The 17,283-nt window shown below is 57.2% G+C and overlaps 3 protein-coding genes across 3 annotated transcripts; 2 read left to right on the top strand and 1 right to left on the bottom strand.

The window, feature by feature from the left end:
• The first annotated feature begins 2,585 nt into the window (after positions 1-2,585).
• Positions 2,586-5,395, top strand: PGP (phosphoglycolate phosphatase). The gene is made up of 2 exons (XM_082856726.1): positions 2,586-3,250; positions 3,350-5,395. Exons 1-2 carry the CDS (start codon positions 2,611-2,613, stop codon positions 3,673-3,675), a joined length of 966 nt encoding a protein of 321 aa, XP_082712852.1. The 5' UTR covers positions 2,586-2,610; the 3' UTR covers positions 3,676-5,395.
• Positions 5,396-6,439: 1,044 nt separating this feature from the next.
• BRICD5 (BRICHOS domain containing 5) lies at positions 6,440-7,894 on the top strand (the record flags this gene model as incomplete). The annotated part of the gene is made up of 6 exons (XM_082856178.1): positions 6,440-6,490; positions 6,661-6,783; positions 6,993-7,148; positions 7,225-7,326; positions 7,541-7,694; positions 7,799-7,894. 6 exons carry the CDS (start codon positions 6,440-6,442, stop codon positions 7,891-7,893), a joined length of 681 nt encoding a protein of 226 aa, XP_082712304.1. The 3' UTR covers position 7,894.
• A 10-nt stretch (positions 7,895-7,904) lies between these two features.
• MLST8 (MTOR associated protein, LST8 homolog) lies at positions 7,905-11,905 on the bottom strand. Its single transcript, XM_082856177.1, has 9 exons — positions 11,880-11,905; positions 11,156-11,328; positions 10,979-11,030; positions 10,732-10,894; positions 10,210-10,285; positions 9,975-10,127; positions 8,927-9,051; positions 8,595-8,758; positions 7,905-8,501 (listed from the first exon to the last, which is right to left on the bottom strand). Exons 2-9 carry the CDS (start codon positions 11,282-11,284, stop codon positions 8,383-8,385), a joined length of 981 nt encoding a protein of 326 aa, XP_082712303.1. The 5' UTR covers positions 11,285-11,328; positions 11,880-11,905; the 3' UTR covers positions 7,905-8,382.
• Between the last annotated feature and the right edge of the window lie 5,378 nt (positions 11,906-17,283).

The following is a 17,283-nucleotide window of genomic DNA, read 5'->3' on the forward strand; positions in this document are numbered from 1 at the left end:
GCACCGTCCTTTCCAACCTCCTTCAGGACCTTGTCCACAGCCATCCCCTCTCTTGATACTGGCCGTTCCATCTCTCCCACTATGCCAGCTCAGACTCTACAACCTACAGGGGATGTTAAACCAAACAGAGCTCAGCTTTGGGGTCAGCTGAGTTTAATCCCAACTCTGCATTGTTCAGCTGGTGACTCTCTGTGGCTCAGTTTCCTCATCTGTAAATGGGGACACTAATTGTCTCTGCCTCTCAGGGTTGTCCTGTGATTCTGACAAGGTAATGCAGGTAAGAAGCAGCACTCAGTGCCTAGATGCTTACTGAGTGCCCAGTAAACCAAGGCAACCGGGCAAGTATTGCACCAGGCAGCCTACGGCTGAACAGAGCAGTGTTTTCTCATTCTGGCCAGTGAACCACATACACTGAATGTTTCCGGGTGGTAAAGCAGGATTTGTGATCTTCTGTCAAATCCAGTTCTTCCCAGTGTCAGTCGGCTCCACCAACAAAACTGAGTGGGAAGACACAGGGAGGAAGGTGCTGCTCCCCTCCTGGCTAGTGGGTGCGCCAGGCAGGAACACTGCATATCCTGCCCTCGTGGGCCATGGCCCCTGCCCTCCAGGTGTTCCCAGGCCAGCCAAGACCAAAGAACAGGCTGAAGGTAAACAATCAGGGCCTTAAGGGTACTGAGGTTACTGGCTTTACCTCATGGGTTTGGGGGTGAGGGGTGTCCAGAGTAGACATTATGGACATTTGGGGCCCAAGAGAGGAGCAGGGATTTGACACGCTAGGAGTTGGAGGCCTGGATCGCCTGTCACAGGGTAAGCGCTCAGGAAGCTGGGACCTGCTATTCTGTCACGTGGCCCTAGTGAAAGTAATAAGGAGAAACATACACCTACTCTATGAACTGGGAATTCCACTCCTAGGTATATACCCAAGAGAAATGAGGGCCCACATCCACAAATGAGTGTGTAGGAACAAGAACCTTCATAGGGACATTATTTACAATAGCTCCAAACTGGAAGCGACCCAAATGTCCATCACCTGGAGAAAAATCAGGGGAGTATATTCTTACAATGACCCATGTGGCAATTAAAAAAAAAAAACAGAAGAATGGATTTCACAGATATTATGTTGATCCAAAAGAAGCAAGACTCAGAGGAGTACACAGGGTAAGCTCCTGTAAGACAGTCTAGAACAGGCAAAGGAGGCTATGACTCACTCTATGGTGACAGAAGTCAGAAAAGCAGTTCGGGGAGGGGTACCGCTATGGACTCGATTGTGACTTGAGGGAACTTTCTGGAGTGATGGAAATATTCTATACCTTGATCTAGGGTATGTTTTTATATACATATATAAATTTATTTATTGTTGGCTGCGTTGGGTCTTGGTTACTGCGTGGGGGCTTTCTCTAGTTGTGTCGAGCAGGGGCTACTCTTCATTGCGGTGCGTGGGCTTCTCATTGCGGTGGCTTCTCTTGTTGCAGAGCACAGGCTCTAGGCACGCAGGCTCCAGTAGCTGTGGCACACAGGCTGTAGAGCGCAGGCTCAGTAGTTGTGGCGCACGGGCTTAGTTGCTCTGCGGCATGTGGGATCTTCCCGGACTAGGGCTCGAACCCGTGTCCCCTGCATTGGCAGGTGGATTCTTAACCGCTGAGCCACCAGGGAAGTCCTGGGCTATGTTTACACATGCATAACAGGGATGTAAAAATTCCATCAAGCTGCACACTTAAAATTTATGCAATTTACTGTATGTTACGCCTCCATAAAAGTTAATAATACCTAATAATGATGATAATAGCGACCAATTGTTGAGTGCTTGTTCTAGGCACTACTGCCCTTCTCTTAGACCCTAAAGCCACTGTCTTGTAATTACTCGTCCACATGACCACCAAGGCACAAGGAAAGCGTTTTTGCGAACGACTGGAAATGAGAACGTGACGCTTGTTGGGAAGGAGCCTGCGGCTGGCTCTCAGGAATGGCCGTAGTCGGCCCACGCGCAGACACTGTCCGGACTGTGTCCACGGCGGAGGGCACAGCCCAGCCCCGCCCTGGCAAAGGTGCGGACGTGACTCCGGCCTAAAAGGGGACCGCGGCCCCGCCTTCTGCCGCGGTGCTACGGTGAGCCCCGCCGGCAAGATCGGAGACAAGCCAGCCAATCAGCAGCCGGCTCGGCCGGTTGTGGGGGGGGTCACTGGATTAAGGGCCTCCGTCACCTAAGCTGACCAAGAGCCTCCAATGGGCGAGCTGCCCCGCGGCAGCCAATGAACGGCAGGCTTACGACCTGCGCCGACTCTCCAGCTCCTCCGCTGAATTTCCGCAGTGAGCGTCCCACGCAGAATGCCGGTTGGCTCCCTGCCAGCCAGTCACCGGGGCGCCTAGGGCCTGGCAGCCAATGGCTGCCTGCCTGCCCGCGCCGGACCGTGAAGGTTGACGCTGCGCTCCTGCAGCCCGCGGGAGGCGGGGGCGGATTGGCGCAGGCGGTGTCCAATGGGCGGCAAGTGCGAGGCGCGTGGCCAATGAGTGAGCCGGGGGCGGGGCGGGGGCGGTGGCGGGCGGCTGCGAGGAAGAGCTGGCGGTCGGTGGCGGTGGCGGCGGCGGCGGCGGCGGCGGCGGCGGCGGGCCATGGCGGAGGTGGAGGCCGGCGGCGACGAGGGCCGCTGCGTGCGGCTGAATGCCAAGCGGGCCCAGGAGCTGCTGGCCGACGTGGACACGGTGCTGTTCGACTGCGACGGCGTGCTGTGGCGCGGTGAGACGGCGGTCTCCGGCGCGCCCGAGACCCTGACGGCGCTGCGGGCCCGCGGCAAGCGCCTCGGCTTCATCACCAACAACAGCAGCAAGACCCGCGAGGCCTACGCCGAGAAGCTGCGGCGCCTGGGCTTCGGCGGCCCGACGGGGCCCGGCGCCGGCAGCGAGGTCTTCGGCACGGCCTACTGTACCGCGCTCTACCTGCGCCAGCGCCTGACCGGTCTACCGACCCCCAAGGCCTACGTGCTGGGCAGCGTGGCCCTGGCCACCGAGCTGGAGGCCGTGGGCGTCTCCTGCGTGGGCGTGGGGCCCGAGCCGCTGCAGGGCGACGGCCCCAGCGCCTGGCTGGATGAGCCCCTGGAGCCTGATGTGCGCGCCGTCGTGGTGGGCTTCGACCCACACTTCAGCTACATGAAGCTCACGAAGGCTGTGCGCTACCTGCAGCAGCCCGGCTGCCTACTCGTGGGCACCAACATGGACAACCGGCTCCCACTCGAGAACGGCCGCTTCATCGCGGGTCCGTGCGCCCCGGGGGAGGGAGGCTGGAGGGCGAGCGACGGGTCCCTCCCGGCCTCTGACCCCCGGCACTCTCCTCCTTTCCTTCTCCGCCCCGCAGGTACCGGCTGTCTGGTCCGAGCCGTGGAGATGGCCGCGCAGCGCCAAGCCGACGTCATAGGGAAGCCCAGCCGCTTCATCTTCGACTGCGTGTCCCAGGAATATGGCATCAACCCGGAGCGCACCATCATGGTGGGTGATCGCCTGGACACAGACATCCTCCTGGGCGTCACTTGTGGTCTGAAGACCATCCTGACCCTCACTGGGGTCTCCACTCTGCGGGATGTGAAGAGTAATCAGGAAAGTGACTGCCTGTCTAAGAAGAAAATGGTCCCTGACTTCTATGTTGACAGCATAGCCGACCTTTTGCCTGCCCTTCAAGGTTAAAGATTTAGTGTCTTTAATCTCCAGAATAAAAAAAAAATTGAAAATCACCCAAATTAATAGGTGGGGCTTAAGCATCACTCAGCTAGGTGGCTTCAAGTTTGCTTACTTGGAGTTAAGCAAAGGTACTAGTTGTTAACCTTGTAAGTAAATGTTTGGGGGGTTGGATTTTTACAAATGCTTATATTTTAAGATGCACTTTTAAGCTTGGAGGGCATTGTGGGGGTCCTGGGCCTTAGGTGCCAATTGGTCTTGCAGTTGGGTTCAGCATATGTCTAGGATTCAGGTAACCTTGGGGCCTGCTAATGGGACTGAGGTGGGTCTAGGGGTGTCATGTATTTTATTGAAAATTTCAGGGATCTTGGGGAGGAGGGGCTGATTATTTTGACTGTTGTGAGAAACCCAGGGCCCCGTCTGTGTGGTCATCAGCAGAGGAGCCTACTGCTGCCTCAGCCCCTCACCTGCAGGTTGGGAGTGGAGGAAAGGGCTGGTCTCAGGTGGTGTCTCCCTGTCCATGGGGTGTGGGTGCTGCCCTCACCACCACCCCACACTTCCTTAAAAACCACTCTGATGTCACAATTGAGTGTATGTTCCGTTTTAGATACCCAGGGCTGCAACTCCTCATGCACGATTGTGCAGTTCTGTAAACTCAGCCTGGCTAAACCTCATCTTTTCCAAATGTGCATATAAACCCAGGTGACTTGGACTGAGCATATTGTTTGCTGAGCGCCAGGAGGGTATGAATGCCTTCGCTGAACTCTGGGCTGCCGTGCAGGGAGCTCAGAGCAGCATTGGTACCAAAAGTTTTTTTAACTTTTGAACAACTTTGTCAGGTGGTGGAATTGAACCGTAAGCGTGTCGATTAATAGCTGTGCTCTGTCTTGTAGGGAAAATCCCACTGAAGAAGTCTCCGTGCCCCGCAGCCAGCAGTATGGCCAAAGGCATGTGCTGGCTAAGGAATGCTTGTCACCCAAGGCTCCCTCTGGGTAGAGGAGGAAAGAGGTGTCCCTCAAAACAGGAAGTCGTTTTACAGAGCATCCAGTCTTTTCCTGTCTTGGTTGGGATGGGTGTCATATGTCAATGGTCCATGAGGCCACCTATTTTGACCCTGGAGTCCCTTGTCAGTTGCCATCTGGAGGACTGGAAGGGTCCACTGGCTAGCCAAGGGTTTTTGGCAGGGGGCCGTGCTTTTTCTGCCTGTTCCCTAAGTTGCTGACCGTTGAGAATAGGCCTGATAAGCAGACTCTCTGGCCGCACTTGTAGGGTAGGGCCTGGGAAGCTGTTCCTTTTGGCCGACTCCTTCCTGGCGCCTCGCCCTGCACCCAGTGGCATCTGCCCAGATCCTGTGACTTTTCTCCTAGCCCCAGGGTCACAGTGCTCCTTCATTAACTCTTGTAAGAGTGCTCAGAGCAATAAAGGGTGTCCTGAGCCTCCAGCTCCCCCCAGGCCTGGGTGTCTGGGGTTCGGACTCTGCCGTGGGCAACACGAGGGCAGCGGGCGCCTGTGAGGTTGGTGGTGCTGACGTTGGCTCTGCGAGGTCGGCTCAAGGTGGGTCAGGATATTGAGCAGGCCTGTCAGGGCGTTGTCACCCACACCAGGAACACGCGGCAGGTGCAGCAGCCAGCAACACCTCCCTTTTCTGCTGGGCGGCGGCCCGGGAGCCCTGTGCATCATGTCTACACCCCATTGCACTGTGTGAACCCAAAGGTATATTAAACTCTCAAACCCCAGCTGACTCTGGTGTTCCTCGCTCTCGCCTAGACAGCAGCCTTCACACAGGGTGCAGCTGTCTCACCACAGCTGGGCAGTGGAAAGGGCAGCAGGGCCGGATACATTCAGTACAAGGCCATTCTGGGATTCCAATTCCAGAGTTGGGACGCTGACCACAGCAACTCCACCCCATTTCAGGCCCACTGCAGGGAGTCAGGTTCTGAAGAATCAGGAAAAACAAGGGACAAAAAAAGTATGAAAGGGCCATGGGGTGAAGCCGGTTAAGGAATGCACTTCCTGAAAGCTGCCAGTGCTGAGGGCCAGTAACTGTTGGGATCCACAGCATCAAGCAGCTAGAAATGCGCGGCACCAGTCAGAGAAAGCCACGCTGGGCAGGGCAGGGGTCAGTGGACATGAGGCTGACCTAACCATCCTGGGGCGTGCAGGAGATTTCAGGAAGCTGTCCTCACCGCAGTGGAGCCTCCTGGGAGCCATCCTGGTCTCAGGCAGGCACCTACCTGGGGGGGTGCCCTGTGTTGGTGGGGGCTGGGAAGCAGCTGGGAGCAGCTGGGGTGCATGGGGAGGAAAGGGAAGTGGCACAGAGTCCCAAACAGGCACTTGTTAATGGTCTGCTGCGTGCCAGGCCCTGTACCCAGTCCTGGGAGTGTAGAGGTAACCCGAGAGACTAGAAACAGGCTTCTTTAGGAAAAATTAAATCTGCCCCCAACTAGACTCCCTATATAAAGTCGGCCAGGCCTCAGCTGCTCTCTGTGCCAGCCGCTGGGTCTTGACTTCCACAGTGGCCACGCTCTCATGACCTCCCGTGACCATGTGTGCTCTGGTCTGCACAGGCCAGGTGTTGGGAGAGCCAGGCACAGTGACGAGCAGCCTCCCCAGGTGACCTGTCTCTGACCCGGATATCAGGTAGCTGGGCTGGGGAGGAGGCAGGGGGGGTCAGGAGGGGAAGGGGCCAGGTCGATTGTTTGACTCATCGGAGGTGTCCTGAGGTTTCCCGGGCTGCAGCAGACAATCAGCACATTGTCACCAGGGCTGCATCATGGAGCAGGGGAGCTGCCGGGCCGAGAGACCCGGGTCTGGACCTGTCAGGGTGAGTGCCTCCCACCACTCGGTGCCCTCTCCTTGGACAAAGACCCAGGGCCTGTCCTGCAGGGGCAGGAGAAGCATCCACCTCCCATACCTCCTCAGCCCCTTCCTTCCCTGAGCCAGCCTGTTGCCTGGTCTCTACTCCAGGCCCCACTGACTGCAATGTGCCTCCACGTGAAGACCAAGCCCTGCCACGGGGGCTGGAGAGCTCCTGGCCTCCTACTGCTGCTGCTGGCACTGGCCACCGCTGGGGCTGTGGCTGGAGGGCTTCTTGGCTTCGCTCACAGCCCTCTCAAGGTGAGGCCCCCTCAGGACCCAGGCAGGGCACAGACAGTGGGGAGGAGGAGGAGAGACCAGCATAGCCCACACTTCCAGTGGAGCCAGGGCTCGGAGCAGACAGCAGGAGGACCAGAGGGGTGGCGGGGTTAGAAGCCTCGCAGCAGGGCTGGGGGAGTGTTGGGGTCTGCTCCAGCCTGGCCAGCTGAGCTCCTGCTTCCCACTCTTAGCCACTGCTGCAGACGTTCCGTCTGACCCTCCCGAGCCCCAGGGTACCCTGGTCCAACCAAACCGAACAGGTGGACGTGGCCCAGAACGTGGCAACCATCAGGGTGACTCCAGCTCAGAGCAACCGCAGCTGGGCAGTGCTGTTCGACGGGCAGAGCGTGAGTGGCCTGGGGAGGGGGGTGGGGGCGGGGGTGGATGTTCAGGTGGCCCTGCCTCACCTGCCTGCCTTCCCAGGGTTGTGTCTGTTACCGCCCCTCAGAGCACCGGGCCTGCTTCCTCCGCCTGATGGAACCCCGAGACCGCGAGACCCTGCAGCTGCTGGTGAACACCTCTTGGGTAAGGAGCCTCCAGCCAGGGGCCAGACAAAGGGTCCTGTGTGTGGTCTGGGCCTGGGGCAGGATGGGGCTCCAGTTTCAGGGGAACAGAAGCTCTATCTTCCTTTGGTTGAGGCTGCTGACAAGAGCCAGGGCAGGGCTGGCACAATGCCAGCATGTCCAGGGACATGTGGGCCCAACCCAGCCAGGGGCAGTGCGAGTGTCCTTCTCTGCAGCCCCAAGGGACTCGCAGCCCCAGCCAGGACACCCACTATGCCCAGGAGCTGCTGGCAGTGCTTGGGAGCCGTGAGGTGGACCCTGCCCAGGTGGGGGCTTCTGTGCGGAACCTTTGTGCAAAGACCCCCATTTACTGGGCCCGACGAGCAGAGAGTGAGTTGGGGCAGGCTGTGCGGAGGGGCCTGGGCTCCCGCAGGACAGTCGGTGGCGGGGTGGGGAAGGAGTCCTTTAGGGATCATGGAGGCCCCTCCCCCCAGGGCCCCAGAGGCAGCGGCTGATCTACCTATGCATCGACATCTGCTTCCCAAGCAACATCTGCATGTCCGTCTGCTTTTATTACCTCCCGGACTAAGCCCTTGCAGCGCAGCCCCTCAGGCCAGCCAGGTGGCTGGCACGATCACCAGTCCATGGAGGGTAGCCGCTGGCGGGGCTAATAAACAACTCCACCTGGCCATGACGGTGTCCTCTGTGGCCTCGGGACACGAAACAGTGGCAGGGAGGGGAAGGAGGAGGCACTGGCTTGGGGATGGGCACCAGCCTCGGATCCCCCTCAGCGGCTCTAGGCCCTGTGGGTCCAGAATTTCTGAAGGGAATGCAAGCTGCCTAGGGTGGGCCTCCTGAGCCTCCTCACATCCATGTAAGCAGCTGGGGCTGAGAGAGTCCCAGGATGGACCAGCCTGGCCAGTCTAGTCTGGCCAGGGACCAGGGTAGGTCAGTCAGGTCCAGCGAGCCTAGGATGGTAGAGACCAGCCATGGGGTGTCACTCTGATCTGGGCAGCTGGACAGACACATCCAGCTGGTGCCGCCTGGACAGCTGCCTGCAATCCTGAGGGGACACAGGTTAGCCCAGCACACTGTCGTTGAAGGCCAAGCAGACAACAGCTTTCTGGTGGCCGCCGTACTCTCTCTTGATCTCTCCCGTCTCCACGCACCAGAGCCGGGCCAGGTTGTCAGAGGAAGCTGCAGGGAGGGAGAGCGTGGGTGCTGGCTCAGAGTGCAGCCCCAGGCCGGGCCAACGGGCGCGGGGAGGCACGGCAGGCAGGCGGGGCTCACCGGTGACTATGTACTGGGAGTCCCCCGAGAAGGCGCAGCCCCACATCCAGCCTCGGGATGACTCTCCAGGGTTGCTGCTCTTGATGCTCAGCTCCGTCATCAGGGAGAAGTTGGACGTCCTCCAAATCTTGCATGTCTGGTCGGCCGAGCAGGTGGCGAGGAGCCTGGGGGTGGGTGTGAGCGTGGCAGGGGTGTCATCAACGGCCACTCCCATCCTGTACCCCCTTGCCGTCCTCCAAGCAGGCCCAACGCATTAGGCCCTCAGCCCCAGGCACACTGCTTCCTCCCCGCAGCCATGCAAGGGCTCCCGGCCCCCCAGGCCCTGCACACACGTGGAGTCTGGGCTGAAGCGGCACTGCAGGGCGTAGCGGGTGTGTGCTGGGATCTTGGTCTTGGGGATGAGCTGTGTCACCTCGTCACCAATGCCCCCAGTCAGGTTCCAGACATAGCAGTTCCCCTGTGGTGTAGGAGGGAAGTCACGGGAGGCCCGGAGCCTCCGGTCTGACAGGTGGGGAAGGATGCCCTGGCAGCAAGACCTAGATCCAGGGGCTGCCATCCAACATTGTGGCTGTGCATAAGGATCTGGGGGCCAGGGGACATGTGACAGGCACATCTGGCCCTGCCTGCAAGGAGCACCTGGGTGACCTGGCCCCAACCAAGGGCCATCCATACCTGATGAGCTGAGGGCAGGAGGCCATGCCTGGCCTTCCTGAAGGATGCCGCTGGCCAACAAGAATGTGAAGAACAAGATGAGAGGAGAGCACCCAGATAGAGGGAACAGCAGGGCAAAGGCTTGGAAGTGGGCGGTCTGGGGATGTCGGGAACAACTGATTTGCTGAGACTGAATGGACGTTAAAGGAAGAAAATGAGGCTGGATAGGAGTCCAGGGGTCAAATCACAGTGTCCTGAGGCCCTGGTAAGGAGCCTAGGGCATCTTGCAGTTCACCCAGGGAAGGATGCAGTCAGGCTGGTACTGCTGAAGGATGCTCTGGCAGTCGAGGGAAAACGGGTTAGGGGCAGGGGGAGGTCACAGAGGAAGGAAGGAGGTCAGAAAGGCTGCAATCACTGTCGGGAGAGACGAGGGAAACTTGGATCAGGAGGAGACAGGGAGGAGAAAGAAACGGACAACTGGAAAGACTCGGGAGATGGAGGTGACTGGACTGCTGGGTGGGCTATGGCAGGTAGCGAGAGGTAGCATCAGGAGTGACACCCAGGTTTCTGGCTTTGGTGGCTGGGTCAGAGCTGAAGCCCAGGACGGGGAAGCAGGACTGTGGGGGGAGGGGAGGGGCCAGAGGGACATCTGGGGAATAAGCCCACCTTCAGGGAATAAGGGAGGTAAGGGGCTGGGAGCTGAGCTGCACACCCGTCCCTGGGACTCACAGTGCTATTGACCGCGGCCATGTAGCTAGCATCCGGGTCGATGTGGGCCGATGTGATAGAGACCTCAGGCTCCGGGATCAGCTGCTCGTTGTGGTCAGTTTTCAAGTCCCAGATGTGGATGGCGCCACTCTGGTCACCCACAATGAGTTCTGCCTGAGGTGCAGGGGATGTGAGGTGGGGCAGGACCCCTGCCCTCCAAAGCCCCAGGGTGCCCAGCCCTGTGCTTCCCCCTCACCTGGTTGGGGTGCAGGCACACACAGTTAATGGGCGCATTCACCTGGAAGATCCGCTGACACTGCAGGTTCCGGGACCTTCGAGGTGGGGGACACACTCTGTCTATAGTGGATGCCATTGGTACTCCACCGAAAGGCCCTTTCCCTGGCTACTTATCTTGTCTCTCTACGATGGGAGCTATCCCATAGGAAATACTTGGGCGGTTTGGCCCTCCCCAGGGGCAGCTTGAAGCCAATAACTGACTCAGAGGGGCATAAACGGTGGCCCCTTGCCTCAAGGCGGGGCTCATTGTTTGATGCAGTTCATTCCAGAGCTGCCTATTGGATCAGGCTGAGGCTCTGCTTGTCTCTGTGGGTCTTCATCCCTGCCCTATCTTTCCTCACTTGGCCCTCAGTAAGTCACCTGCACAGAAAACCCCGTCTCAGCCTCTGCTTGGAGGGGACCTGACCTAAGACAGTCTCCCAGCCTGGCCCTCACCCCCACACACCCAGGCAGCAGACCCCTCCTGCCCAGTACCCCACACCTGAGGTCCCAGATCCGGGCAGTGCAGTCCTCCCCACCAGTGTACATCCAGCGGCCGTCCTCGTGGAAGCCCACAGACGCGATGTTCTTGTTGACCCCATCATAGCTGATGATGGGGTTGGGGTTATTCGAGTTGAGATCATACATGCGAATATGCTGGTAACCTAGGGGCACAGGCCAAACTGAAGTGTGGCTGCGCCTAGATGGACCTATGAGAAATCAGGGGTTGGGGTCGAGAGTACAGGTACCTGCAGCAGCAATCATGCTGCGGTCAGGTGTGATCTCCAGCGCGTTCACCTGCTAGGTCTGTTAAGGAAGATGACAAACAGAGCCCATCCTTCCCACCGGAGGCCTTTGCCCAGACTGTTATCCCTACCAGGCATCCTGCCCAGCACCACCTGCCCCAATTCCACAGTGGAGGATACGGAATCCTGGTGCTGCACCGTTCGCGTACAGATCCCGCTGTGGGCCTGCCAGAACCGCACCGTGTGGTCATAGCCTGCAGTGGCCAAGATGACGGGGTCACTGCCCACCGTACCTGGAGACGTGTTCATGGTGTGGCTGCTTGAAAGACTCGGATCTACACAGGGCCCTAGTTCTGACCGGCAGGGGTCAGAGATCAGAGCATCCGGAAAAGAGAGAGGAGTGCAGTGTTTAGGGAATACTCTCTATGTCCTAAACAGATTACAACAGATTACTCGGTGCTAAAAAATAAAATCATCCCCATTTTAGATGTGGGGAAACTGAGGCTCAGAGAGGTTCAGGGATACGCGTGACACCCGGCGAAGGACAGCGCCGAGCTCCAAGGCGCATGCTCCGTTCCCCGTCCCAAGAACCCTGCCGGAATGCCACCCTACCCGCGGCCGGCAGGGGACAGTCACGTCCGGGGCGCCACTCCGCCGCAGGGCCGGGCCGCGCATGCGCAGCGAAGCGGGCAGGCCGGAGGGAAAAGCCTGAATGCTACGGCTGCGCATGCGTAGCAGGCCGGTGGCTGGACCTGATGGGCGGGGGCGCTTTCTGGCTGGACCCTCGAGCTTCCCGGTGCTCCGTCGACCACCCTGACTCCGTCCCGCTGAGCCAGCTTCCCCCGGGCGCGCTCTCCCGGCCACTGAAAGCCGCTTTCCAGCCCTCGCCCCGCGGCCTCCGTACCTTACTTGCTGCTCTGCGTTCCGCCGCGGTCCAGGACGCCTAGCGGAGCCGGAGCAAGTCGATAGAGGCCGAGGCTGAGCGTAGAGTTATCGATGGGCCATTAGGGCGACACCAAGGGGCGTAAGGGGAGCAGGCACGGGGGACGAGACTAGAGTTCTGGGGCAGGGGCTCCTCAATACGGGCCTCTGCGGTATCGGGCGGCGCCGGTGGACGAAGCAGCGACCCCAGCCTTCTCCCCACTCGGGCACCTCACCCTTCTGAGACCCATTCTCCAGGCCGGGTTGCACCATCGACTCCCTCCCATCCATCCCCTGATTCCCACGCGGGGCTAGGATTCCTAGGTAAATTACAGGACATCCAGTTGTATTTGAATTCAGATAAACAACATGTTTTGTTTTGCTAAGTATAAGTATATCCCAAATGTTTCATGGGATATACTTATACTAAAAAGTTCTTCGTCGCCTGGGTGAAATTCAAGTGTAGCTAGTTGTCCTGTGGTTTTATTTGCTAGATCAGGCAACCCTACTCTGGTCCCTTTCAGGACTGTCCAGCCAGGGTCTGACCCTCGGGTCCCCTCACTAATCCCAGTGACCCCTCAAAAACTGGGGTCCCTCTTGCTGCTTTTTCCATCCAGCCTTCCCACACTCTACACACGTGGCCTCATCCTCGAAAGAGTCCTTGAGATAGGCTCTCCCATGGTTTCTTCCCACCATGCTTAAAAATGCAGCTCCACCCCCCCTTCCTTCCTCAGGCCCCTTGATCAAGGCCATGTCCCCTGCCTATCCACCCAGGCCCTGGGTCCCGGGAACCTTCTTTCCTGTACCTTCCCCACCTCCCCTCTTTCCTTCCCCTCAGCATTTCAACACCATAAAACAACTCAAAACTCTTTCCAGCCTGCTCTCTTTCAAAGATCTGTTCTCACTTCTCACTCACTGCTTGACCCTGTCATGTCTTTTACTCCCAGCTCTCCAGTGAAAATTTCACGAGGTCCCTGGCCATCTCACATTGCCAGACCCAGTGGATACTTTTCCTTCTGCATCTCGCCACATCTGTCTGCACAGTGGCTGACAGCACTGCTCCTAGAAAACTCCCGTGACCGCCACCCAGCTTCTTGCCCTGCACTCAGTCTCTTACTCTGCCTTCCCCTAAAGGCTGGTGGCCTCCAGAGTTCCTGTCTCCACACTATCCCTGGGGGCTCTTGCCCACTCTTCAGGGCTTTCAGTACCATCCCTGGTCCGGGGCCTTTCCACCCTGTCTCCAGCTCACATCCGGCTCCCTGTTTGACATTTTCCATTGAAGGCCCCATGGACACCACTTTCCACGGCCAAGACAGTTCATGATCGACCTGCCCCCAAAGGCTTCCCCTTCTGTGTGCAGTGCCCACCCATGTATGACAGTGAGGCAAGATGGGCCACCACTCCCTCTCCTGGAACAGCCTCCCCACACCCACTCCTGCCCCCTCCAGGCTGTCCTTCACATTACAGAGTGGTCTTCTAAAAACCTAAGTCTGACCCCTGTTAGAAGCCTGCAGGGGTCCCCCGTTACCCTCCAGACTCCTGGGCCCAGCCCCTGCCAACCGTGCGGCTTCTCCTTCTCTCCACTACACAAGCCATGAGTGAACAACAGTCTCAGAATTCACTACACCCTCTCTTTGAATGCTTGCCCACACCTAGGATGCTTCACCTCTACCTCTTCAACTGCTGAACTGTTTTTTTCAGGACTTTTCATAGCATTTTGAGAGCTTATTCTGTGTGGGGGGCTATACTGGGTGTTTTGTTTTAATTGAGGTGAAATTCACATTACATGAAAGTAACCATTTTTAACTGAACAATTCAGTGGCACTTAGTACCTTCACAGTTGTGCAAACACCACTTCTATCTAGTTTCAGAACATTTCCATCATCCCCAAAGAACCCCATCTCCCCCACCGCCAGTTAAGCACTCACTCGCCATCCCCCCACCCCACCTCCCCTCAGCCCCTGGCAACCAGTAATCTGCTTTCTGTCTCTATGGATTTACCTCTTCTGGACATTTCATATAAATGAAATCCTACAACAGACCTTTTGTGTCTGGCTTTTTTCACTGGGCATAACATTTTCAAGGTTCATCCAGGTTGTAGCCTGTGTCAGTACTTCATCCTTTTTATGGCTGAATAATATTCCATTGTGTGGATGGACCCCATTTTATTTATCCATTCATCTGTTCATTGATGGAAACTTGAGTTGTTTCCACTTCTTAGCTATTACAAATGAAATTTTCTGTACAAGTATCTCTTTGAGTACACGTTTTAATTTTTCTTGGGTATATACTAGGAGTGGAATTGCTGCATCGTGTGGTAATTCCATGTTTAACTTTTCAAGGAACCGCCAAACTATGCTGAGCGTTTTACCCACATTCTGCATTGGGTCCTCACAATAACCCTGCCAAGGAGGAACCACCCCCTATTTTGGAGGCGAGAAAACTGAGGCTCAGAGAAGTAGAGTCATGTATCCAAGGGCACGTGGCTAGAACATGGCAGAACCCATCCTGCTGGGCTCATCCCTCCCCTGATCTCCCCCCTTCTGGCTGAGGTAACTACTTCCCAGGCAACCTCCGCACCTCATACATCCTCTTCATCTTCCTCTCTACGTAGAGGAGCTCCCCAGGGCAGCTCCACCAGGCTCAGAGGCAGCTCTGGGGAGTGGCAGATGGATATGTGGGCTTGGAAGCCTGGGAGAGGAAGAGCCCTGTGAACCCTAGCACCTGAAGGATGTCCGGAGCAGGATAAACCCTGAGAGCCTGAGAGCGGGAGAGAGAGGTGAGAGCAAAGGAGGTCTGGAAGACTCAGCCAGATGTCTGTGGGGTATCTGTGGCCCAGGGGGGCAAGTCCTGAGCTGTCTGCCTTTTTGTGGGGACTCTGGGTGGAGGGCTGCACATGTCCCATGCCTATGGGTAACTGAGAGACCAGGCCAGGCTCCATGCCCAGCCTGAGCAGCCCCAGCATCTCTGCTGAGCAGGAAGGGGAGATAGGACCCATGGTTGTTGATCCCTTCTTATGTACCAAGCATCAGCTGAGCACTTTACAGAGGTGGCATCTTTGAGAAGATGGAAACCTTGGCAGCTATCATGCTTCATGCTCCCAGCAGCCCGTGAGGAGGGTACATTTGTCATCCCCAGTTTATACTTAAGGGGCTGGGCATCAGGGCTCTGGGGGGCTGGGAGGGGTACCAGGGAGTCCCTGAGCGGGCGCACAGCTGGTGGACAGGAGCAGGGGTTGCGCTGCTGCCAGGGGAAGGGGGAGGTTGCCGTGCAGCTGGGAAGGGGGCCAGCCCAGGCTGCAGTGAAGCAGCAGCCAGCTCTACTCCAGGCTGAGCCTCAGCAATTCTGCTGGCTCAGCGGCCCCTCCTCCTGGGATCGTCCTCGGAGGTTTGACTTCCTGGAGGGCTGCCCAAGTCCCACGCCTCTGCATCCTCATACCCCCAGCCAGAGTAGATGGCCTGCTGTGCTGCCCCCGTCCCCAGGCTGGGGGGACCCCAGGAAGATTCACATCTCTGTTTCCAGATGGACCCTCCCATCAGCCTTGGACTGCAGGCAGAGCTGCTGACCCATTTTCCAGATGAGGCAGCTGAGCTTAGGGAGCTTGTCCCAGGTTCACTGGGCTGGTGGGTAGCGGATCTAGAATTCCTGACTCCTCCTAGGGCGTTAGCCTCACTTACCAGGATGAATCTAGTAGACTCTGTACAGCTTTCTTCCCAGGTCTGTCCTCCAGAAGGTGGACCACACAGCAAGTTGCCCAAGCCTAGGTCTGAGGAGTGACTAAGGGCTACCTGTTTGTTGGGTAGAGTTGGAGCTGGAGCTGGAAGTGGGCAGAGAACGGAGGTGAGGCAGCTGGAGGCAGGGGCCAATTCATTTCCCAGAGCTATGCGATAATTCGCAACTAGAACTTGGCCTTTCAGGTCATGATGAAGGTGTATTTGTCAAGGTAGGATGACAGAATATATTTTATTTAATACATTATTAGCATGATTTATAACATTTGAATACTTAGACATTTGGTGTGTGGGCCTCTGTTTGTACTCTTGCCCCAGCCCTGAAAATGTTAGGCTCAGGCCAGAGTGGTTTGCCTTAGCTAGCCAAAACATGAAAATAATGGTAAGGATAATAACTATCTTTTTTTTTTCTTTTGTAGTGTTTCCTGTGTGCTAGGCACACTGCTTGGCTCTGCAGACACGAAGATGAATAAAATGCAACTGCTACCCAGATGGCCCAGGTAGGAAGGCCCAAGAATATCACAATATCCACAGAAGCTATTTGCTGAGAACTTACTAAGTTCTGTGAGGTGCTTTATGAATAGCATCACAGTTAATCCTCAAATAATCTACTGAGAGGTATCATTCCCCCATTTTATGGAGGGGGAACTGAGACTCAGAAAGACAAAGTGACTGGAAAAACAAACCTGGTAAGAGGCAGATCTGGGACAAATGAAGAGGCCGATGTGGGTTCAAATCTCAGACTCATGACCTGGAGACTCTGGGACCTCAGGTGAGTCACTTGGCTTTTCTGAGCCTCACTTTCTTCATTTGTAAAAAGGGCACAGTAAGTCCAAGCTCATCTATGAAGTGACAAGCATGGTGCCTGACCCAGCAGGTGCCCAGGAATTGGTCACCATAAAGGGTGGGGGGAAGGGCCCTTGTGTTTAGGGACCCCTGTGGGAGCCCAGCACAGTGGGAGGCATAGGCTTGCTCCCTAAATTTCACAGAAGAGTCCACGGAGGGGACTGACCAGCTGTCCAGATCAGGGACTCCCAGTGCCTGCTGCTTGCCCTCCTCCACACTCTGGCCACCTTCTTCCTGGACCAGCTTGATGGCCTGGGCCATAGGGAGATGGGGGGGTGTCCAGCCATCATATGTGTGAACCTTCCCAAGGTTCTAACAACTTTGCCTGGTTGGGGTGATGATATGCCCCTCCCTGCAAATGAGGAAACTGAACCTGGGCCAGGACACAGACCCCAACCAGTCTGTCTCTAGAATGCTGCAGCCATGACAAGGTGAAGACCGGAGGCTAAGACCCAGGAGGTCAGAAGGGAGAGACCTCTGGATGTGTGGGGGGTGGGTGGGGGGAGGGTGAGTGTCAAGCAGAACAGTTCCCTGTGGGGCTGCCAGAATCTGTGCCTGGAGGCTGGGGGTAAGCAGGCTTCTGTGGGGTTCATACTGCTGCTGGGCAGGGCTGTAACCCCATTGGTGCTGCGAATGGGGGGACTGAAACCCCCTGGGTGGTAGACCTGAAGAGTTACACCCCAGTTGGTGCTGGGGATGGGGGAGCCGAGCCCCTCTTAGTGGTAAGTGTGAGGGGCTGAACCCCAGTTGGTGCTGGGCAGGTGCACTGAGGTTGGGGTTCGACTGAGGAGGGGGCGGTGGGGGGTCGCC

This window comes from Leucopleurus acutus (assembly GCF_964270905.1).
Source record: "Leucopleurus acutus genome assembly, chromosome: 16".
NCBI classification, from domain to species: Eukaryota; Metazoa; Chordata; class Mammalia; order Artiodactyla; family Delphinidae; genus Leucopleurus; species Leucopleurus acutus.

Bases quoted from the DNA above. Each gene is read 5' to 3' on its own strand.
- PGP (XM_082856726.1), top strand. From the start codon at position 2,611: ATGGCGGAGGTGGAGGCCGGCGGCGACGAGGGCCGCTGCGTGCGGCTG. The intron at 3,251-3,349 runs GTCCGTGCGCCC...TCCGCCCCGCAG, and splicing joins GAACGGCCGCTTCATCGCGG to GTACCGGCTGTCTGGTCCGA.
- MLST8 (XM_082856177.1), bottom strand. From the start codon at position 11,284: ATGAACACGTCTCCAGGTACGGTGGGCAGTGACCCCGTCATCTTGGCC. The intron at 10,128-10,209 runs GTGAGGGGGAAG...CCTGCACCTCAG, and splicing joins TGTGCCTGCACCCCAACCAG to GCAGAACTCATTGTGGGTGA. The intron at 8,759-8,926 runs GTGTGTGCAGGG...ACCCACCCCCAG, and splicing joins CGCTTCAGCCCAGACTCCAC to GCTCCTCGCCACCTGCTCGG.